At 42.2% G+C, this 23,390-nt stretch overlaps 1 protein-coding gene across 1 annotated transcript in view; it reads right to left on the reverse strand.

The window, feature by feature from the left end:
• MYO7B (myosin VIIB) overlaps positions 1-16,114 on the reverse strand; it is a 48,214-nt gene extending 32,100 nt beyond the window's left edge. The window contains exons 1-15 of the mRNA XM_086754235.1: positions 16,097-16,114; positions 15,247-15,360; positions 14,471-14,623; positions 13,047-13,231; positions 12,103-12,224; positions 11,257-11,399; positions 11,052-11,165; positions 9,254-9,407; positions 8,217-8,293; positions 7,796-7,915; positions 7,420-7,562; positions 5,928-6,138; positions 4,468-4,603; positions 4,091-4,251; positions 1,089-1,226 (exon numbers count right to left, since the gene is read on the reverse strand). Coding sequence (XP_086610361.1) covers positions 1,089-1,226; positions 4,091-4,251; positions 4,468-4,603; positions 5,928-6,138; positions 7,420-7,562; positions 7,796-7,915; positions 8,217-8,293; positions 9,254-9,407; positions 11,052-11,165; positions 11,257-11,399; positions 12,103-12,224; positions 13,047-13,231; positions 14,471-14,623; positions 15,247-15,360; positions 16,097-16,114 — 1,989 coding nt within the window. The remainder of the gene's footprint in view (positions 1-1,088; positions 1,227-4,090; positions 4,252-4,467; positions 4,604-5,927; positions 6,139-7,419; positions 7,563-7,795; positions 7,916-8,216; positions 8,294-9,253; positions 9,408-11,051; positions 11,166-11,256; positions 11,400-12,102; positions 12,225-13,046; positions 13,232-14,470; positions 14,624-15,246; positions 15,361-16,096) is intronic.
• Positions 16,115-23,390: the final 7,276 nt, after the last annotated feature.

A 23,390-nucleotide genomic window follows, 5' to 3' on the forward strand; every position in this document is an offset into this window, starting at 1 on the left:
TAGGCCTTTTGGGCATAGTCATGCAAAACATAGAATGAGTGCTGCTAGTTTCTTGTAATGCAGACTAAAAAATAGGTTCAGTAACTCACACGCAGTACTTTAAAAACTATTATGTCACTTGACCAACACCATAGAAGGTTTTAATGTAGAACGGAATTGTTGTCCTGGTTTTGGCTGGGATGGAGTTAGTTTTCACCTGAGCTGGGAGAGGAACTGGAGCTCGTGGCACCTGTGGCTGGGGGACACATCTGGGATAGGTTATTAATTGGCCAGCAGCTGGGACACGTTACCCAGATTGGCCAAAGGGCCATTCCATCCCATGGGACTTCATGCTCCATATATAAGTGAGGAGGGTGCTGAGGGGAGGTTTCTGCTACTTGAGAGGAAGCTGGGCATCAGGATCCACTGTGAGCTATGCTTAAGTATTTTCTGTTATTGGGTTTTGTTTGTTTATTTTCTGTCTCTGATTTCTTTTCTTCTGTTGTTCTCTTAATATATTTTTTTCATCTCAACCCATGAGTTTTCCCTTCTTTTCTTTACCAATTCTCCTCCCTGTCCCACTGGAGGGTGGGAGGAGTGAGTGAGAGACTGTGTAGCTTGTTTCTGAGCAGAACTAAACTATGATAGTTGTGATCTCCTGGGTTCCAGCTATGTGTCTTAATGACAAATATGCTCCTCTTCTGCTGTAGTGTCAATTAAGCCCCTCTTAAACACCAACAGCTTTCCTGTTCTCTCTCAGGCTATTTCATAGTATGATCGTTGTTGGATCCTAATGATTTTTTGTTTGTCCCCTTGTTGAGGGCTAGAAAGTCTCCAGTTTTGTCTTTACAGGAAAGTCTTTTACAACTCCTCTTAGGAATACAGCTATGTGCTTTTTTTTTTTTTATCATCTGTTACTCTATGGTGGTTTTAGAGATGTTTTTGTAAATTAAGAATATTATATCCTACCACTCTTTTTATTCTAGTAATAGCCTGAGCTCCAGGTCTTCTTGGCTGAAGTACAGATATAAAACGCTACACAGCAACTAGCAGCTTTTTATAATTAAAAAGTTTACTGAAGACAAGACCTCATTTTGTTAAAACATTACCAGTGGTTTCTTGTAGTCATTTGGCTTGATGCAGCGGATGAAGCATGGCTGGCATTGCTCAAGGATTTTCATTAGTTTTTCCAGGGATTGCTTGAACTGTCCTCCCAGAGTAGAGAGCCGTTTGGTGGTATCCAAGCCCTGGGAAGAGTAAGCACATGCTGTCTGCTACATCATTCACTGTCAGAGGGCCAATTAATAAATCTTTGTATTTTTTTACAATGTAACAGTATCACACAACTGCCAGGAAAAAAAAACAAAAACAACTAAAACCCTATATGGGAGCTAAATCGGCCATCTGCATCTTTATAATTTGGGGTTATTCTTGTGAAGAAACTCCGCTGAGCTCTTTCACCTACTTAGGCAGTGGGGGCGGCTGTGGTGGAAGAAATTCCCCCCACAGGAGCCCACATAGGCCTGTCTTTTCCAAGAAAGGTTGGATTTAGTATAGGGCCTGGGTGCCAAGCTGTTATTCATGAGTGTATGCCTGAAAGCTTGATGTGAAACAGCCACTCCCAAAACAATAATAACCCCCAGGCCGGACGTTCTGCTGCCATCTCATAGCTAACTAGGAATGCTAAAGATCCAGAACAGCTCATTCCTTAGAGATTAGGATGACTGCTTGCCTTGCTTATGAATATTACAGTAAGCAGTGGAAAGGCAAACTTTTACTAAGGTAAGAGATACTCTTTTTATGGCTGCATATAAAGTGCTTTGTCTCACCACTCCTGGGTTGAATTCTGCACCCAGCTGCAATAGTGTAACCCCTAGATGGATTGCACTTGGCTCTAGTTAGCTCCTGACTTACCCAGCTTCTCTGAAAGCACAGTTCCATGTATGTCTTTTTCACAGATCATCACAACAGGCCTAAGCTTCTACCTCCTTGTATGTTTTATGGGCACGTTAAATTATGGTGACAACAGTGCAGATTCCAGGTTACAAAAGGACTCCACTGTCCTTTTACATACAGGCACAGAGCTAATAATTGCAGCACAATACATCTACGTATAAAGTTTGTTTGGGGTGTTTTGGTGGGATGTGGATTTTTTTTTCCTTCCCCCAAGTAAATAATTTAAAGTCCAGTGGTTCCTCTCACTTTCATGGTCTTTATGGTACCTCATTCTGCTGGTTCTTATGTTTAAAGTGCCCTTTTTAACACTCAAGTCGCCACCTTCTGCTTTAGCTGCAGGGCAATGCTGCCCTCCAGCGACCAAAAACTCATGCCTTTGGAAAACAGTTCCTAGGAACGTCTCATAGCAGCTCTGATGCATCTTAGAGCTAACGAGCATCTGTTTGAAGTAGGTATGATAACAGCATATACATATTTAAGCTGTATGAGAATGAACTCCCAGGTCTTAGAGGCTTTACTACTGTACCAGTAAATCAGTGGGATGGCCACATGAGTCTGAAGCTCACGCCCTGATGATCTCACACATATAACAGTGTTAAACTGGAATTTGTTGTTGAGATGGTGGTGACTTTTCTTCTCTGGTGGGTCAGGAGAGCAACTCTGAGACCTGAGGACAGCGAAGTTCTTTCTGGCACTTCATTCACTATTCTTTTCTGTAGCCTGCTTCTTGGCTTTCTAACAGTGGCCCACCCCATTTGAAACGAATAGGGGTATTTCAGCTGACTTCTCTGCATTTTGAAATGGGCAGTAGCTCACATTTAGTAGCTTGTTTCTTTACATGCTGCTGTACTTTCTAAGTGTTCTCCTAAGGAAAGGTTTTTCTTTCAATAACACAATCTTCTTTAAAGAGACAAAAATCATTAGAGCAATGTAGATAGACCTGATATTTAATCTAAGGTATTCAGTATTCATAGCATTTTAGAGATGCTAAGCCAGTTCTCTGTTAAGGCATGTACCACTTCTGGCATTTTTCTCCCTCAGGATGTTTACCTGTCCATGGCCAGATGTTCTGGACAGCAGAAAGCCACAGTGGGACAGAGACTGAGGAAGAGAGGACATGATCAGAAAACAGTGACAGGAGAATAGACAGATAACAGGTAAGATAGCAAGCTGACTTTGTGTTCTGTGCCCTGACAGGAAAACTCAAAGATATAAACATTAAAAGCAAAAGTACCTTCACAAAATGCTGACACTACGTAGTTAAATGCTCAGACATCAAGGTATGTGAAAGTTGCAGCAGGGCAGAGAACTTGAACTCTGCCCCACACTGTTTCCAGTCCACTGCACTTTACAGTCTCATTTTCACTAGGCACAGCTCAGGGCTCCCTACACCACTAGGCATAGATGTTTCTGTAATAATTAGCCATCGTGAACTTTGACACAAAGCCTCTGGGCCAGGAGGGAGAGCTAAAGTTGCAGCAATATGCAGGGCAGTAATACTGTGTCTAAAGGTGTCACTGGGAGCAGGAGACACTCTTTCTGTGACAGCACAGCTATTTGCTCCTTCATGCTAGCCTGTCAGCCCTCTCAAGAAGGAAAAGGCCAGGACCCTCCTGCCAATTGCCCAGTCAGACCTGTTGGTGTTATGGTCCCAGCAGACTGGATATGTGTGTGGTATGACAGCAGTTTAGCTGCTGGCTTCTGCCCAGGTTACTGGCTTTGCAGAGGGGTCTCTGGCTGGTGCCTTGCTATGTTCCAGTGAACCTTCTGAAAGACAGTTTCTTCTACTAATTTGCACCCATCCTGGTGATGTAAATGCAACATGGATGCCCAGGCAGACACAAAGCAAACACATCCAGTTGATGACAGCATGTGGGGAGGTAGCATGACTCATGCTTCTGTGAGAGCCTGCAGGCATGGCTACACAGATGTCCAGGGATGCAGTCCTGGCAGACAGGACTGACATTACACTTGTTTACAGCATGAACACCAGATCCTGACTTTTCCTGCAGACTCCTTTGCAGAAATGAGTTGAATGAAAGGGATAGAGATTTGTAGAGACAGTGCAAATGAAAGAGGAGGTCAAGAACAGCCACAGCCTTATGGAAGGGAGGAGAAATGAGTTGCTTCTGCAACATAATACCAGAAAGCCAACCTTGTAGGCCTGGTCAGCTCCAAGATGCCGGATGGTCCCACGTCCCAGACTAGGTGGGGTTGTTTCCACCTGGAAAATCTCTCTCAGGAATTTGTTTTTGGAGGAATGAACCACTTGCATTACATTAGCACTCAGTGTGTCCCGATTTTTCTCAAGGAAATCTATAGGATGGAAACAAAATCAGCTTGTCATCTCCGCAGCCTGCTGGCTCTAGTACAGCTCTGTCTAGCTGAAATCCACCTCATTTACAGTAACTTGCAGATTACTTTAGAGTAATCCTCCTGATCTGACTTCAGATCAACACCACCCTGGAGGAGGTGACCAGAGTAGGTCATGCCCTTCTCTTCACCCTCTGTATCCAGCAGAGATAGGCTCACCTTTTGATTCATAAAAGACAACCCCAGCAAAGTGGTTGATGCCAAACTTGGTGTCATGGACACTCTTAGGTGGAATGTAGACTTTACTTTTGCCATGGAGGGAATTTATTTTGACGAGCATGGTAGCATCTGTGCCCTAGAAACAAATAGAGAAAAAAGGACAGTTAAGCAGATTCCCCACAGCAGTGGCCTATGCTCAGCAAACAAACAGAAGTGGTGCTCAGAGGTATTAAAGGCTCAAATTCTGCCCCTTGTTTGTGTAGTAGATCTGGAGGAAGGTAGTGCCAGGAGTGTCTTCCCTTTTATACAGACCCTTCTCCCAAGCACCAGGACAGAACACACCACCAGAGTGTAAGGCCTAGTATTTTAGGGGTGTATACAAGCCCCTGTAACTTTACTAACATCACCAGGTGTGCTGAGAATTTCACACATCTTTGGACCTTACAAGCAGAGCCCCCCACCAACCTTCCCAAACCATCCTATCCAGTCACGCTTAAGGGGTGCATGCTCCTTCTCCCAGACAGGCACAATTCTTTCACTCCCCAACTGGTGCAAGACTAAAAGATCCCTGGAAGAAGACTGCCCTGAGCAGATACCAGTCAGAATGCCCAAATCATGACATCCTCTGGCAAGGCAGTCAGCTGAGTGCTCCCCTTCAAGGGATGCCATCACAATGTCATCTCTTTGCAGTGCATGCAAGGCTAGCTCTGCTCACTGGCCCATGCTAGGGGTAGTGAGTGCTGTGCTATCTGAGAAGTCATGCTCTGGGAATCATAGAAGAGATGCTTTCTTGTCCTGACTGCAGGACCACCCTATTCTTAGGGAAGAAAGGGGAAAGCTGTATGCCTGTACATGATCCTTTCAAACTGTTACCTGAGGACTACAGATGAGCTGAGGCAGGGGCTTGCTTTTCTGGACAAGCCCACATTGCCATCTGATTCCTGTACCAGTGGTCCTGCTTAGCCTCACCATGCTCTGGAGACTATGAAGGTGTTCTGAAGGGGTGTCTGAGATCAGATGCTACTTTAATCTCTGCTCTCCTGTTTGAAATGGCCTTTGCAGAATAACATTTCCTCACAACAGTGACATTGCTCAACTAGGTCTGTCATCCAGGAGAAGAGCGAGCAAGCTGCAGCCCAGACTAACAGCAGAACAATACTCAAACAATATGAGAATTTAAAGACTTCCAAATAAGCCCTTGTAAAATGATCTGGACTCCTTCCTTCTCTGTCTGGAGCAGCTCTAAGAGTTTAAACAGTGAGGTACCAAGAAGAGCACACTCCATCAGAGAGTGACGCATCTGTATAGTGAGTTAATTTATAAGGAATATCTATGGGGAGAAGACATTGTCTCTCATAATGTATCCAAAAGCCACCTTTGCACTTTTCTGTGTGTTAAGCTAAATGTTACCTGTGAGCTCTGTGCAAAGCCAGGTATTATAAGTCAAACCAGAAATTTACCTTTGGGAACTTGCTCTCTTCATCAATGAGGGAGATGATATTCATAGGCTTGAGCGCGATGACTTCCAGAGCCTGGCGGTTATCAGTGAAGTCAATGTTATTCCAGGCAACGTGCTCCGCAAGATATTCCTCTTGCTCCAGCTTGAAGACGTGGTGCACGAAGAACTGCTGAAGGTGCTCATTGGCAATGTTAATGCAGAGCTGCTCAAAGCTGGAGAGGGACAAGATGGGAACCCATGGTCATTCCTGAATCTTGGGCACTGCTGTGCTGCTCTCTGGTATTTGCTTATTTGCTGTATTAAATACATATCCAGATACACTACTGCTATATTTCACACTGTTAATGATCACTGCCACTGCATATTGCCAATCTTGGCAACATAAGAGATGCTTCTTCTGCTATGATAAAAATAAGCAAAAACGAGCCAACGGATGATTAGTGTTGCTGAGTAAGCAAGGAAACATCTTGCATGTGTTTCAAGAAACTCTGGAGACAAAGGGGAACATGTAACTCTGAAAATAACTTGACTGTATGAGTGTACAATGTGTTTTTACTTGCACTGGCACTACTACTTCTTTTATTAGTTAGTCCTTAATGCTGCCTCTGAATTTCATTACCTGGTAATTGCTTGGCACACTGTGTGTGCCTTTGGAGTGCTCGCCACAGTGAGGCGGCACGTGGATTGCAGCCTTTGGGAATAGCATCAAATAATAGGAGAGAATACAAAAGATGGAAGATGGGCTGACCAGGTCCTAGACTATGTTCCAAAAGTCAGTGAGGAATGTTATCTTGTTGAAAGTGAGCAAGATGCATCTGTTAAAATGGACTGGAAAAGACTGCAGAATATGTGATGATATGGTACCATACAAGTGAGAGAAATGCTGCCCCTGTAGAGAAGAGCAAACAGAAATGGTGCTTTGGGACTGAAACCACCAGTAGGAGATGTAGCAGTAGGACAATGGTATACTGACCAGGTATTTTGCTGACCTGTCCTTAAGAGTAGAGAAATGAAGCAGCCCCCAGAAAGGGACAGGAGAACACTGAGCAAGATGGAAGCATGAGCTGAAGTGGGAACACAACACAGCCTACTTTGTACTATATGCAAAATACATCCCAAGAGACATCGTAAAAATGCTATGGAACCAGAAAGCTTTCACAGAGACATGGAACATACTACATTCTTACACAGTGGCTGCCAACTCATAGCAGCTGCATAGCCCTCTCTTCTGAGAAAATATCTGAGAGTTTGGAATAGACATGTGCAATGGCTGCACCAAAATGAAGGGTGGGGGAAGAAGCAGAAATATGACTAAGATTGAAGAAAAATGGAATCTCTGCATGATCATCATTGGGAAAATGCAGTGATGGAAATGTCACTGCTTTTCTGAGAATCAAGATGATAATGAAAGAACACATGTCTGTTTTTCATTCTTTCTCTTTACATCAGCTGTATTTCAGCTTCCCAGTGGACATTAATATAGAGCCTCCTACCTGTTGTTGCTGAAGTTTTCAAACCCAAAAATGTCCAGCAGCCCAATAGACTGACGTCTGTCTTTAGGCTTCTGAGAAGTTGGGTTGAAAATGGCTGAGTTGATCTTGTTCACTATCCACAGGAAAATCCGTCCATATATACCCTGAGAAAAAAAATTAAAGAGGAATTAGAGCCCATTAGAGCCCAAGTTACAGCCTTTGGACGTAGTTTACTGCTTGCTATCATTCTGTTACAATGCTGTGAAACTATGCTTGAAAACTACGAGGGACCGGAGCCCTCTGGGTGAATGTCTGCCATGTAAGGCTCATCAACTAGTAAGATGGACAGCTCTGAAAGCAGCCACAATCTAAACAGAAAAGATGTAAGCACCAATACCTTCACAAAAGCATCCCTCCCATCTGCAGCTTGAACTATGTTCAGAGGTCTGGACACACTTTCTCCTCGGACAATGATGGAGAGGTTTGTGAGGCTGTTCTGGAGTTCACTGGAGTCCACCTGGAGGAACAGTCATGGCAACCTGGTCATTCCAGGTGGATAAAGGAGATCCAGCAAGGTCTGTATCAGAGGGCTGTGACAAACTGCCTGTCCGGCAGCATTCACTGGCAGCCTGCTATCTCAGTTAAAGATCTCCTAGCCCAGAGAAACATCTGCAACAGCAGCACTTGGCAGGAAGGAGGGGACATGCCCGTTCTATGTGCATCCATACAAAAACACTCCACAGAGGCGTGCTTTGTCAGGGTGCTCAGGGAGCAAGGGTGAAGGAGAGAACTAGTAGGAGAAGATGAGAGTCCATTACCTCAAGCAATTTGGTTGCAATTGAAAAGTGTGGTGAGTCCATCACATCAGAGCAGTCCAAGTTGTCATACACAGCCGCTACAATGAGGAAACAGTCAATCTCAGGGTGAATCACTTCTGCTACAGTTAGGGGCTGTGCTGTTACTGCAGCTGTATTTCTGTAACCCTGTAGCTCTGGGAATATGGCAAGGCAGTAAGTTCCCTTTTGAAACTCCTGGCTTTGATGATTTTACTAAGGAGGGTCCTGATTTCGCCCAGGGATCCTGAGATTTATAGGGCCCTCACAACTGCAGAACATGAGGCTAAAAATAGAAGCAGAACTGACAAGGTTATTAATTTTAAATAATAGCTATTGGGGATCTGGAGAAGTGGTATCTGACTTCAGAAAATGTGTTTCTGAAAATATTTTTTTCCATGTATCTGGCTTGTGGGAAATTTAGACAAAGAAAGGGAATGAGGGAAATCCCTCATTTTAGCAGCCAGCATTACTCCAAAGAATCCAGCTGGCATCACTGTATTGAGCCTCTGTATCACAAAGTGAGGAGCACTTTTTTAAAAATGTGAGAGCTTCTGGCATCCTGCTGGTGGGTGTCTCAGACTGTGCCTGTGCCAGACCAGAAGTGCACTTATGCAGATGAGCATTCAGCAGACTCGGCCAGGAAAATTACTGCTATCATCTCCACAGCAAACATCACTCAATTGCTCCCGCATCCTCTGGCTTGTGTAGAACAACAACCAGCAAATGTAACATAGCATTATATTATCTGTTGTTTCAGTTTGTGTGATGCAGGCCTATTTATACCCATGGAAACCTGATGGCACGACAAAATAGTAAGACGATGGTTTTTAAAATAGTAGGCAGTGGAGTCACAAATCAGAATTTCGTGGTGCTTATCTGCCTGCCCTTCCAACCCTGTTCATCTATTTCTACAGGGCGGAGTAGCACAACCTAATCTGTAGAGGTGGAAGCAGACAGCACCTCTTGGCCTTTACCATGAAGTCTGAGGAAAGGCCAAGCACAGACAATGCTGAGTTTACCTTCGAACTCTACATTTCCTAGGTGCAGGATTGCAGCCAGGAGCTTGCTGATCTCCCAGTGCTCGGAATCTGAGAACATGAGGATCTTCATAGCCGAACGGATATGGGCGTAATCCTTCGCGTCATTTCGGCCCTCGCAGGAGGTGCAGTTGCCCTGCAAGACACCACACCCACAGGTAAGGAAAATCCTCCTGGTACCCATACAAGGAACAAAGCACCTGCAGGCTGATGCAATGTGGATGCCCTGTGAGCCACTTGTCACAAGATCCAAAGTAAAAAACTGTTTAGACATTCTATATGCTCTTCCTGTGACTGTTTTCCCCTCATCTCTACTCTCAAGAAGAATGCATTAGCAGAGAGGGCTAAATAATGCATTTCTCCAGGGCTAGACTGAATACTGGGGAAGCCAAAAGGAAGAGCTGAGGGGAAGGCTGCTTTGGAGCACAGAGTGACAGAAAACTGACAAGGCTACCTACACTTACAAGGCCATGTTGCCTTAGTCTCCTCTCTCTGCCTTGTCAACGGACAATTAAGAGCCCTAACTCCAAATCAAAGCAAGTACTATAAACAAATCTCAACATAAGAATGTTAGGATCTAGTGGAAGACAGATGGGAGCATCCAAGGCAGCCTCAGAAGAACCTTCAGCAAAGCCTGCAGAGCAGATCCTAGGATGCTGCTCTGGATAGGAACAATTTTCAGTCCTAATGGAGATGGGAAAATGCCTTTTTCCTCCTTGCTATTATCAACAATATAGTGTGATGATTACAGAAGTGAAGTATTTCTACACGTTTCAGTTTACAGCATGTAAACAAGCCAGCTTGTGCCAAAAGCTGATCTGAACAAAACCATTGATATGTTCTCCTCTAATCTAATCCTCCTCTCTCTGTACTATATGCCCTACTGCTGACCCAAGGAACTTCAGATCTATCTATTTAATGGCCGATGTGTGAATTGCTCTCATCAGCTCTTGCTGCAAGATCACTGCTATTTTGGAAACATTAAATTTGAAAAAAAACCTCAGGCAATTTTAATGGTTTTGCTTTTGAGACTCCAGCAACAGCTTTATAGGCTTGATTTAATTTCCTTTGAAACTAGATGCCCAGTTCCCATTAGCTTCAGCAGAGGCAGGACTTAGCCCCATTTTTCCACAGCTGTAGAACAGCCCAAATCAAGCCAGCTGACATATTTAGTATAAGATACCTGCATATGCTAAAGCACAGGATTTTCACAATGCCTTTCATGTCCTAAACCAACCAATTAACTCTTGAAAAATCTCACCTATGAACATCCACTCCTGCCACTATGGCAACATAAACCTAGACGTGGACATTAACATTAGCTGTTGGAGATTAGACTGAATGCCAGCTTACGTATGTAAGATTTATCAGATATAAGGACTAGAATTCTTGGCACTGTTTCTGCTTATTCATTTTCCCCTAAAGTATATATACCCCATTAGTATTCTCCCTGGCATGAGATCTGAAATCTCAGCACTTGTGAAAATGAGGGATATTTCCCACCTGCTTTAATATGTTTCTTAAGTCTTTATGTTTCTTAAGTCTGACTTTGATAGAAAGCTTTGAACTGCAACAAGCTGCCTCCCACTGGTGGCCTTCCTTTACAATAAATCTCTGAAACTGCAGCTCACAGCACTTTTGATGTTACTGCTTCTGGTACTCTAAGGAAAGGACTGTTCAGATTTGGTAACTACCCATCTGCAGCTCCTATTGATTGTAATTGCTTGCTGGGAGAAGCAAATGGCAGAGGGATAATGGAGAAGAAAGCAGAGACTGTTACCATAGTGAGATAACTGTACTCTGAAGCAGTGCCCAGATTCAGCATTTTTTTCTGCTCTGTATTCATCCCCATTAGCATGCAGTAGAAGATGTGATAGTTCCTCTCCTCTGGAGCCTAAAAGAAAGAAATAGGCCAATGGACAGCCTTGTCAGCATAGGCTTGTAACACAGGAGCAGGCAAAATGGACATCCACCAGTGCCCTCACCTGCCGGCAAACCCGGGACTTCTCCAGAAGAAACTGTTCTATCCGGGCTCCTTCTATCACACCATTTTGATTGAAGTGGATATCAATGTATTTCCCAAAGCGGCTGGAATTGTCATTTCGAATTGTCTTGGCATTTCCAAAAGCTGATGAGCAAGGGACAGAGGTAATATCTGGATTATTGCAGTTAATGATCATCAAATCTATTTATTTATGCCCTTCTTTTTTTTTTTTTTTGCTGCTAGTATTTTACATGTTGTATTCCAAATGACAGTGCTGACAAGCACTGAAGAATCTCTGTTCTCAGGCTGCCTACTAAAGAGAGAGGGAGGCATACCATGCATCCAGATGACTGGCTCTTAAAAAGACATATTCAAATGATCCAAATGCAGCCTATATCTGGCCAGCCAAGAGAGCTGGGCAAGTCTGAGGACCTCCAGAAGGACACACTTGATCCCTCTACAGAGAAAGATGGATGTCTTGGGGAGCTTCCCTAAAGATACATCCATGGTTGGCCAGTCACTTCACCCCTATTTAGTGTAAATGCTAAACAATGGGTCTTTACCTTGGGCTCTGCATTCCCAAGGACTCTTGTGTTCCCAGCAGTTCCGGGTTACATACTATAGCAACACCTCCTCCTACAGCACGGGAGCTGCTGTGGACTTCATGGGGATGTAGCAGGAAAATATAGAGAAGTTCTACCCTACATCACCAGTGTTTCAGGGTTTTTAGCAGTTATGCAAATACTAATGGTTCAAAGATCTGTTTCTGATTTTTTTTTTTTTTTATCCGATTAAAAAAATCCTGAGATAAAGGTGGTAGATCAGGCATGTTTGCTAAATAACTCACCTTCCAGAATGGGGTTGGCCTCTAGGATTTGCTGCTCTATCCAGGAATGCTGGCCACTGACAGCTGCCAAAAACTGTAGTATTAGCTTTGTGCTTTCAGTCTTCCCAGCTCCAGATTCTCCACTGCAGTAAGAAACAAGATCATTACAGGTTTCCCTTCTTTTTTTTTACTCTAGAGTGGCAAAATGGCAGACCAAGTTAAAAAGAAAAAAATCCCACTTCTATTTACCCTGTGAATGGCAGATCAGACTGTCATTCACGGAGGGCTGGAGAATTTTATCTTATCTGCTAAATGTAAGTTGTGTTTTAGACTTGGGCTGAGGACTAAATTTTCCCACTGATTAAAACCAAGCAAATCCATGGAAGACATTCTGTACCAGTGCAAATTAAATGACCTCTTATTTTTATTCTTTAATGCATTGCCAGATTTTCAATGCTGATTTTAGCACATCAACTGAGTTCCCTCAGCTATAATCAGATATTATTGCAATGAGACTATCTGGTTCTTCACACTGATGATTAACAGAAAATTGATACATTTTATGTGTTTATAGGATAAATAAAGCTTCCCTCTGTCTTCAGGTTAGCAGAGGTTGTTTCTCTCCAGGGAATCTCTGTTCTCAGAAAATACATGTAACAGAAGTATCACGCCGCCAAGGTAAAAGATAGCCTCACATCACACAGGCTCCTATTTTATGTTTCTGTATGTAGTGACCATATATCACCACATTCAAAGATTCTGGGGAAAAACAATGGACTTGAGAAATCTTTCTACTTTTTGCAGCCCTAACTGAAAATGAAATAGCAGAGGAGAAAATATTTCCTTCCTGTTACGTCTAGATCTATCCATGCCCTTCCATTTGGAAGATCTCCTATGCCCACAAAGGTGCCCTAAAAACATGTCGGACTTGGTTTCTGCTACTCATCTTCTCTGAGTCCAGTCACCTGATCACACAGCACTGATCTCTCTTATTCCTCTTCATATTGAAATAACAGTTGTCTGCAATGGCGAAGACATGAGGTGGCAGCTCTCCAATCCTCTTGTTACAGTACAGTCTGATCTGATCAACTGTGTAAAGGGGCAACAGCTGGTATGGATTCACTGCTACTAAGATTGATCCTGTGTAAGTCTGGAAAACAGATAGGAGCGTTACCTCTAGCAGCGAACCTGCAAACAAGAATACAACCAAAGCCACTTGCAGTGTAAATCCAAACAGAGGCAGGAGGGAAGCCTGGTAGATCCATAGCAGCACTTGGGTGAGGCTGAAAATTTGGTTCCTCATTATAAGCTGCTATTAAATATCCCAGGATATGGAAGTTTTTGCAAAAGGAAGAATGATAGCTATAATCTCCTTGTCAAATCACAGCTCAGTTCACTGTCTCAAGCTAAAGAACGAGAAAGTCCAATTTGACGTGGCATTTTTATGTGTTACCAGAAGCTGTTTTGTAGTGTTTTGTTAAGCTGCTTTTGTGTTCTAGTTTAGACATAGCTGAACTTTGCTAATGGAAAAAGTTATGGTTGTGTTACTCATGCAGTCATTTAGTAAAATTTGTAAACAACAGCACCATTGAAATGAAGGAGGCTGTGGAAATGCAAGGCAACAAGATTGTTCAAAGACTTGTACCTAAGACAACTGCAGACGGATAGAATCAAATATAACAGCTCTATACACACATCTTGGTAGTTATAGCTGCAGCATCTACAAAAGAAATCCTTATTTACACTAAACATCACATCTGTGTTGTAAGACAGTTCCTCTCCTGTGAAGGTAGTAGGGTATACAACACGGGAGGCAAAGCATGCAAAAACCTGAGTATTATTATCATATTACAAACTGGGAACTAAAGAACAAAGAAACTAAAAATGTTAAGTTGCTCAAAGTCACAGGTAAAACCTGCAATGGACAAGAAATGAAACCAGGTGTCCTAAATATCCAGGTTTATTCTTTATCAGATTCAAGTAATCATTGACTTGTACTGGAGGACAATCCAAGCCATGTCACTGCGTGCTAGTTAGATTGATCCTGTGTTACAGCTGCAGGTAATAGCAGCACTAAGCTGTAACATGGGCTGGATTTAGCTAACTGTCAGTCACTGGTGGAAATCATCACTCTAGGAGAAAGTAAGCAGGGTCACTACCTATGTATATATCTGTGATTTCGGAGACTGCTATTAACTCCCTTCTTCACAGCCAAAGTACTCAAATGAAAGAAAAGAAAAACTGTATTGTGTCTCCTTGGCACTCTCAATCAGTAAAGGTAGCTGAGGGCCCCACGTATGAAAGGCTTGCAGGCTGTTTGGGTCACTCTGCTAAATATGTAGCACAGGTTGTTTGTGAAAGTGCTACGCCTGGTGACACTGGCACTCACATAGATTTTGTGCTCCTGGTGGCGAATGAGGAGGTTGTGCACCATGCCTGCTTCATGGAGATCCCTGAGGTAGATCATGTCTTCCACCCCCTGGACAGAGGAGGGGTGCATCAGGCGCACCATGTGCATGTTCCGAGCCGTTATCCAGTGTTCCTGAAAAAGGCAAAGCAGCAGTTTTAATGTGTTATGCTGTTGCTTAGAGGCAAACAAAAGAGTCATATTAGGCCAGAATAAGCTACGGTATAATCCACGCTCAAACTAGCAAATTCTAACAGTTCACTGAACTACAGAAATTAACTGGTTTGCTGCTCCCCAAGACCAGATCATTTAAAACTCTGGATGAAGCCATTCAGGTGTGTGCTGGACACCACCAGCTTTAACATTTTTCAGAGTGCAGTTCTGTCATGTCATCACAGCCACAACATGTATGAGGTAGGGATGAAACCCCGGCCCAACTGCCTTCAGTGGGATCATGATTTCACCTGAAGCTCCACCAAATTTACAGATTGGAGCTCGTCCGTTTCTTTTTCTTAACTATGGATATACAATCTCTAGCTCAGGAAGCTCGAAGTCTTCATAGCATTGGGACCTGGGGATACTAGGTCCCTATACTATAGGTATAGGACACCCTATACTTGCGTTATTGTTATATTCTTTCTTTCAGTATATCCTGCTGGCCATTACCAAAGTCTTTGGACTAACCTAATATAACAGCCATTCTTTTGTACTTTGTACTTTTACATTCCTCTTTTACAGAAAGTTATAGCATAGCCCACCTTGCCTTCATCATCCTCCAGCAAGATCCGTCCTGAGTCAGAGTCCTTCACAACTGCCCCGATAGGGACGCTAAATTCACTGTTTTGTTGAGTTTCCAGCCACACATGATCACCCTTGGAAGAAGAAAAGCTATTGTCAAGTACAGAAGCAAGCAGAACTGCTCTGCTGTAACTGGAGGAAGGTATGAGCTACATCTGCCCTTTCCGAGGAACAAGCACCATCTTGGTGTTGCCTGTGCTGCTGTCCCAGTTACACTCCCCAATGTCAAGCCCCCAGGAATACCTTCTCTTGCTCCGGGCACTAATACAGATTAAAATAGAACATTTTACTATCATTGCTGGAATGAAAACTGAACAAAGCTGTAGGTCAGATATTCAGTGGGTATGAACTGGCTTACATCTGCTGAGGAACCAGCTTTCTAGCTGAGTGTCTTGTTATATAAAATTTTTGTTATTTACTGTCAAAGTTTCAAGGTTTTATTGAAAAATTGTTTCTTTTTCCTCTTAAAATACTTTATGGACTTACATTTAAAACCAAACAACTGTAGCGTAAAGCATCTATAAACTTCGTACAAGGTTATGAAGAATGCTATAGACTAACAACACTCATTTGCATTGAATAAAACTGTAGTTTCAGTGCCACACCTTGTGACAGAGGTCACCAGCTCAGCATGAGCACAGCCAGGCTAGGCAAGATACCTCTGCATCACTAGTCGAGATTGGTATTTTATATTGTGTTGATACCGGGTTATTGCTACTTTCTTTCTGAGAGGAACCATGATGTTAAGGTAATTTTCTCCCCTTTGGGCCTCAGGCTGATCAGTAAATCACAGCAAAGAATAGAACTTACCTTTCTGAAAACCACCATTATGTTTCAGGTCACTGTGTGTAACCTGCAGTGCCAAAAACATAACATTAGGCCAGAAAAGGGCTCAAGCTTTGATCAGAACAGACTGTGGGGTTTCCTTGAGATGCTTGCTTGTGAAAAATAACAGCAAAATGCCTTAAAATAATTCTGTTTACGGATTTCATTGAAGCAAAAGAGACCATAATAAACTACACCCAAACTAGAAACAATTAAACCGTCCACCCAAAGCAAAGAATCTGCAGAACTGGGAAGGGTGGTTGGCTCCAAGTTCTACCACATAAACCAGGAGATGCTCTCAACATTGAAACAGTCACTGTGCAGATTTTCTTACTGAATAGTTCCCTCAATCAAATGCTAGGCACATTTATTGGCTGAACTTCAAGATTGTCTCACAAATAAAAGACCCCACAATGCAATGTAATTCAATGCACAATAGAGTTTTGGCTGGTCCATTGACCCAGCAGTTCAGTTCCTATGAGTGGCTAGCTCAGTGACACAGATTGAATTAATAGTTTCCTGAGCTGCTCAGTTCCCTCAGACCCTCACAGCTTGAACCTACCACCATATAGAAACTGAAGTTTAGAGTTCACCTTCCTTGGCTGGAATGGGACGAGTTGCAATGAAGGCATGAGCAGCAAAATAAGGAACTGGAGGGAACCACAATAAAATTAGGAGCTCACTGTCAAGAACGTAACAGTGAAAAGATTAGTGGCCAGAAATCTACACCAGTCCTTTGATTAAGGGATGATGCTGTTTAGGCTGTGATCCTTGGAACAACCAAGGAACTAAAGTCTTCAGAAGCTGCATCTTGTCCCATAGGCTACTGCACCTGGATTTGGGGCGTGATTCCAGAACTAGGTGTGATCTGCTGGCTCGCACTCTTGCTGCAGCAGGAGGGCTGCCATATGCCTTTTATTGTGTGTGGGAAATCACTGGCAAAGACTCTTTTCAAAGTTCACTTTAAATGTTACCAGAGTTCCAGATAAGTTTTTTTTTTTCCCTGTTATCGCTTCCTACTAGCAGGAGCGATCCCTGCATGTTAAGGCTGTTGAGTAACCTGTGACTCAGTAGCTGCTGTGTGCAGCAGACGTCAGTTATTAGCCCAGGTCTCCACAGCCTCATATTCACAAATGTCTCACAGCTGTGGGACCCATTCTGCTCCCTCCATTTCTCTAAAGGATGTCTTCCTCTGTTCACTGTTCCAGTACACCCAGAGAAAAGGCTCAGCTCAAAGTTGATAATAAGAATGAAATGCTTGCAATAAGCAAATGCTCCATAAAATGCTAACCTTGGACCAAAAATGAATTCTATTTTTACCCTTTTATGATCTATTATCAATTATGTTGTCTTAGCATTTTATCTCAGACAGATTTTACAGCTCATGCTCAATGAGGACATATTGAATCATCTGCTTCCCTTTTGTACATTCCTGTTTGACATCAAACAGCTTGAAAACTACTTTACAATAAGATGAGTGAACACTACAGGACCAGAAATTGATATTTGGCAACTATTCCAGGCAAGTCTGTGACCTCTCGGAACATTCCCCATGAAGAAGAGAGACACCTGCTCCAGTTTTATCTTGATACTCAAATGCAAATTTCTTATTTTCTCATAGCCTTTTGAGAAGTTATTTTATTCTGGCCCTAAATTATGTTTGTCTCGGTTTTGGACAGGTTCTCAGGGAAGTTTGAGCATAACAAGAAAACTAGAAATTAACTGAGTTGAAAGTTCCATTTCCTCCTATGCTATACAAATAAGCATCGAAACATCAAAATCCCAGTTTGCAGTATGATTAATATTTGTGATTAATGGGATACTTCATCAATAATTTCACTGAAATCCTTGACATTTCTTCCATTATGTGTACAGGATTTAAAATCTGATGTTTAAAATTTCCAATAACTATTTACAATTCTGTGTAATATGGATGGTACATCTTTTTGAGAGGTACCTAGATTTCTACTCTTTTCTGATTGAATCATTTAAATAATTTTATGATTCATCTTCATTTTACGGTGGAGCTATACAAGTTTCTGAGGTTTAGAAATTCACAACTAAATTATCAGAAAAGTGTTTCATGTCACCACTTTATTTTTGGAAATTCATGCTCTTGAAAAATGACATTTGCCATTAAAAAACTTCAAGGTAAATTTTGAGGATACCATTGTTTTTTCCCTCTTGTTTTAATAAACTTCAATGTTAGAAGAAAATTTTGCAGTAAGAGAATTAGGGTTCATTTTATGAATTGCTTCCCACTTTTTTTTTAATCCATGTTATTTGGGAAGATATAAGTAGCTTCCATAAATCATGATCTTATTTGAAATCAATGGGTGCATAAACAACCTTTTATTCAGTGTAAATGGAAGGAGCAATTATACTTCTGTATGCCAGATACTGCCACTGTTGTCGGTTACACCAATGTCCTCACCATACGGAGGGCCATTACGATAGCAAAAGGGAAACTAGGAAGTGCTTGTCAAGGTACAAGATCTTTGTGCCCTATTTGTGGCTATAAAAGGCTATACAGTAGCATGAATTGAAGATAGTTTCTAAGGAAGCCCAGAATGATTTACCACTTTAAAGTCACCATAAGATATGCTGAAAACAACTAATTATCAAAATTACAAAATGTATTGTGATCCCAAAGTGAAAAAAAAATAGAAACTTCAAGAGATAACAGACTGCTGATGTAGAAATCCAATGCTAACACACATTTTAAAGCAGGAATTTTAAATGTAATTTTCACATAGGTGACCCAATAACAAGAAGTGTAATGTCACACTCAATAACAAAGGCTGGCACATGGAGAAACTGCAAGGCCTGTGTCCTCAACGCAACACCTACTGACTATATTAAGAATTGCTTTTCCCTGTGAGACTAGGGCAACCTCCAGAGCTCATCTGTAACTAAGACAATTCTCAATTTTGTAGCACAACATCAACAAAAATTTAGCAATTCAACATGAATGTGTTCTTTCTGGCTGCTTGGTTTTTTTTTTTCCGTTGTTTTTTACACTCTCTCAAGAAGGAATTTCTATCTTTCATAATCAGTTATTCTTATGGTGAAGTCCTCATTTAGGACTCAGGAACTGGATTTGTGTGTTAACTTCAACAATGTGATGAACTGTTACTATGAGCAATGCAAGGTGGTACAGAAGCATGATACTTAGCAAACAGAGGCCAAAGATGGGCCATGGTCAGCCACAGCAAGTCACAACTGACAGACACTTTTCCACCTGCGCCAGAAACCAGAATACTGCAACAGAGCAGAAACGTCTACCCAGAACAAAGAGGGAGTGGTACGGGCAAACATGAAGCACAGCCATACTGCATCACATCACTATAGCTAGCTCCAGATCCAACCTATCATAGCAGCCAAGAATGGACATGTAAGGAGGAGACCCCATATAATCCCAGGATGTTTCAACATTTTAAATGCTTATTCCTGGTGAAGTCATAAGTGGCCACCCCCCTACCTGCTTGAATGGCCACCTTCTGACAATGCCTGTCTCTCTCTGTTGCTTTTTTTTTCCCAAACAAATGCAGCACTGTAAAGAAAATTGCACCCCATAGGATGGGTAATTACCTCTCCAGAAGAAATCTTCACTGTCCGGCTTCTGCAGCTTAGTTCTCTCTTTTTCATAAGCATTGGAGTAAGAAGGAAAAGAAAGGTGAAACCGGCACTGGTGCCATTAAGGGATCCCTCACCAAGTGCCAGTTCTCTGCTGCACAAAGGAGGAAATGACTGAGGCACGGTTATTTATTACAGGACTTTGCTCCCAGTTCAGCATCTATGTCATTTCCAAGTCAGGTGTTCCAGTAAGCAGGAAGACTAATTCTTGCCTGGGTGAACCTTAAACTTCAGTCTCTCCACTGGGCCTGAATCCTTTCAGAATGCTGGAAAGCATTGCCAGAAGAAAACCCTTTAGCATCTGGTCTTATGCTGCTCCAACACCACTGACTTCGCTGGGGTTCTCTCTAACAGAGTTGCTCTGTTAGATAAGAGGAAAATCAGACCCTCATCTCTCCTCTTGGTTTTGCACAGCTCTTTCTGCAGGGTCAGAAAATGCCCATCAGTCTATGCCTGTGTGGGCTGAGTTTGACAGTCCCTAGAGCTCAAAGCAAAATAAACTCATGATACTTATCTGAACACACACACCTATAAAGGGACAAAACTTCCTGGTTTGTTATCATTCATTTATCTCTCAACAAACACTCCATCCGTCTGTTCCAGCATTTAGGTACATGCTCCCTATCTGCTCACTCCTCTCTTCCCAAATTAGGACAGGATGGCCAAGAGCTTCCCTTTTTTTGATCGCTCCACGTGTACTCTCTGTAATCCCGTGTCCTTCTTGCATATCCTGTTACATCCCAGCACTCGACGTGATGTATGGGAAAGAAACAGAAGTGTAGTATACCTGTAGAGAGGCAGATACAGGGTTTCTCCAGCCAGAGCAAGGACCTAGGAGTCAGGGACATTTCAAGCCTAACAGCGAGGATGAGATTTTTTCCATCTACCTTAACCCAACTGTATAACCTTCCTCCAGGGCACTGTACACAACAGGTGGCTTGACCCACTATGCACTACTTTGTATGCCCTTTATTAAACATGCAAATGAAAATATGGATAATTGTGAACATGTGCTAGAATTAATACCTTAATTCTTACTTTTTTTGTTTCCTAGGTTCAATATAGCTGCACTGTATGATGGGAAAGACAACAAAAAGCCTCTGTGTCAGAGACAGATTCTTGTGGCTCCTGCTGTAGTTCCATATCCGAATAAGAGGTAAGCATTCAAGCACAGCAATAAATAGTTGAGGGTAGTGTATATTTATCCACATTACACATTTGTGTTTTAATATTAGCCTTCTTACCTGAGGTTTTTGTTTAAGTTTTATAGCAGAAATGAAGATACAGGTGCAGAAATAGGGCATAGGCCCTTCAGGGCTCAGAGACTTTTAGAGGCAGGAAACCACAAGGCAGAAAGGAGAGCTTTCTTAAAGTTTCTAACTGTGCAAATCATTCTTACTCAAGGACTTTGCCTCAAAGTAGTTCTCTAGCAGACTTATTTCTGATAAAACAGTTTTTAAAAGAAATCTATATGGTGTATGTGATTAACAAAATTTCAAGTACTGATTTTATTAGATGAAGGTCAAATATTGGCAAATAAATCAAAGTACAGACCTTTATACTACCAAGGCAGATATCTAAACCAAAAGCTTTTTATGTAATTAGACTGGAGGGGGAAAAGTGTCATGCATATTCCTTGAGCAAATGAAACATACCTACTGAAATTTCAAATGGAGTGTCTTTTGGGCTAGAAAATCTCATTCTAAAATATATATATTTTTAACACTTGTGACCAAGATACAGTGGGGGTGCTATTTCAGAGAGAAATACAGTACTTCTGTCCTACTACAGTATATAAACTGCATGAGATGGAAATATACAAAACTGAAAGTAGTTTCAAAGAAAATCACAACATTTTGTACAGCTGAAATACATATTGGAAAGGAGATGAATTTCCACAGTTGAGTCTAGACATACTCAAGAGTCAAAAAACAAGCTGAAGGAGTAGATACTCGATATACCAAACAGAAGCAGCCTAGATGCTTTGTAAAGCACATATACCTAATGAGAGATGAGATTAGGTGGCTTGCTAAAGGCTTCTTCAGAGAAGTGCCTGTGAGTGAATAGGGGGAGCTCAGGTTTGGAAGTCACTGAGCTGTGCAAACGAGAATAGACCGGAGCTTGCCAGGAGTGAGCAACTCTGTTTACTACTAAAGATAGAGTTTGGTGAGGGACTGTGCAGGGCAGAGACACATTTGTAGTTGTAATTAGGGGTAGTTTGTAGTATGGTCTACATTGATGAATAAGGCACTGAGAAATGCAACAAGTTAAAATTGGATAATCCCTGGTGAATTTAATCCTGCTGTTGTTCAGAGCAATATGTCTGTCCAGATAGATATGTGTTAACAAAACTGCCTCTTCCTGACAGCTTCCTAATTAAGAGATTGATGTCAGGATCAAAGGGTTTAATTTGCGTATGGCACTACCTCTCACATTTCCTCTCCAGATAAATCAAAGCGGCCTTGTCATTTCTGTATCACCGAGTCCTAGATGCCAAGCATCATTTCACATTAAATTAGTTGTGTTTTTTTTTTTTCTGAGGTTTCTGAAGGGAGGTGGACTGGACATAAAAATTTGCAATTTAAACTGTTCATTCAGAAGCCCTCCTGTCTACTCTACTTCCTTTCCTCCTTCCCTTCATCTAAGCAGATTTGTAGCTTTAAGTCACTGATGTCAGTTAACTCTGAAAGGCATACTGCAGGGAAGAAAGCAAACTAAATAAGAAGTACATACCAGTAAAGGATTTCCAAGTGCATCCTTTGGTCGTCTTGCGCATTCTGTCCCTCAGGGAAAGGCTTCTTTCATTCCAGCTCGTTCATAATGTTGTACAGAGAGGCAGACTGATGGGGCTCTGGGATCTGTGTCATTGCACACCTTCACACACACCAAGTGGGCGCTGCTTACTCTGCTTGCTAGAAGGCAGGTCATTCTCCCCCACTGTGCAATCCCATTATGGTCTGAGTGTCACTCCATCCTTCCTTTTGGGATGCAGCCAAGACAGTATTACAAGAGTATATTACAGGCCAGTAAGTGCCAAGTTCTGGCTCATGAGGGACAAAGACGTGTACATAAGCGTGCATGCTGGTGCACACACACACGTTACCTGCAGAATAGCTGTCAGAACTGATGCCCAATTATTTGGCATTGCTGAAGTGAGGTTGTTAGGACACAGGTGCACCCTCTCCTGTGTGGTGTGTCACAACACTAGGCTTGGGGTTAGGGGGTTTCGTTTCAGAAAGATGGGAATTCATAACTGTTAGGAAGGAGCCTCTATGCCTTCTTCCACTTTCAGTAAATGCAGAAATTCTCTATTCTCTCATCAATGCAGCCTCAGTGCAGCTGGAATTTGGGACAGTGGCTTGCCATCACTGGCAGAACATTTTTATAAATTACTAATTTCCAAGGAAGGCTACCATCATACTCCTCCTTGGAACTTTAGTATGTGGTAGACTTCTGTGTTTTCTAGGCACCTTGGTACAATTTCCAGGTACCTTGGTACACGTTATTCAGTCTCTTTTTAAAAAAATTTCTATTTATGTTTCCCCATGTCCATTATTTTCTGTTACATTACTCTCAACTTGTTATTTCATACCTTAGTGCTTTGTTTGCAGAGAACTTTATTTGTTGTGTTGTAATGAGTCAC

Source organism: Chlamydotis macqueenii, chromosome 9 (genome assembly GCF_036417535.1).
Source record: "Chlamydotis macqueenii isolate bChlMac1 chromosome 9, bChlMac1.mat, whole genome shotgun sequence".
NCBI classification, from domain to species: Eukaryota; Metazoa; Chordata; class Aves; order Otidiformes; family Otididae; genus Chlamydotis; species Chlamydotis macqueenii.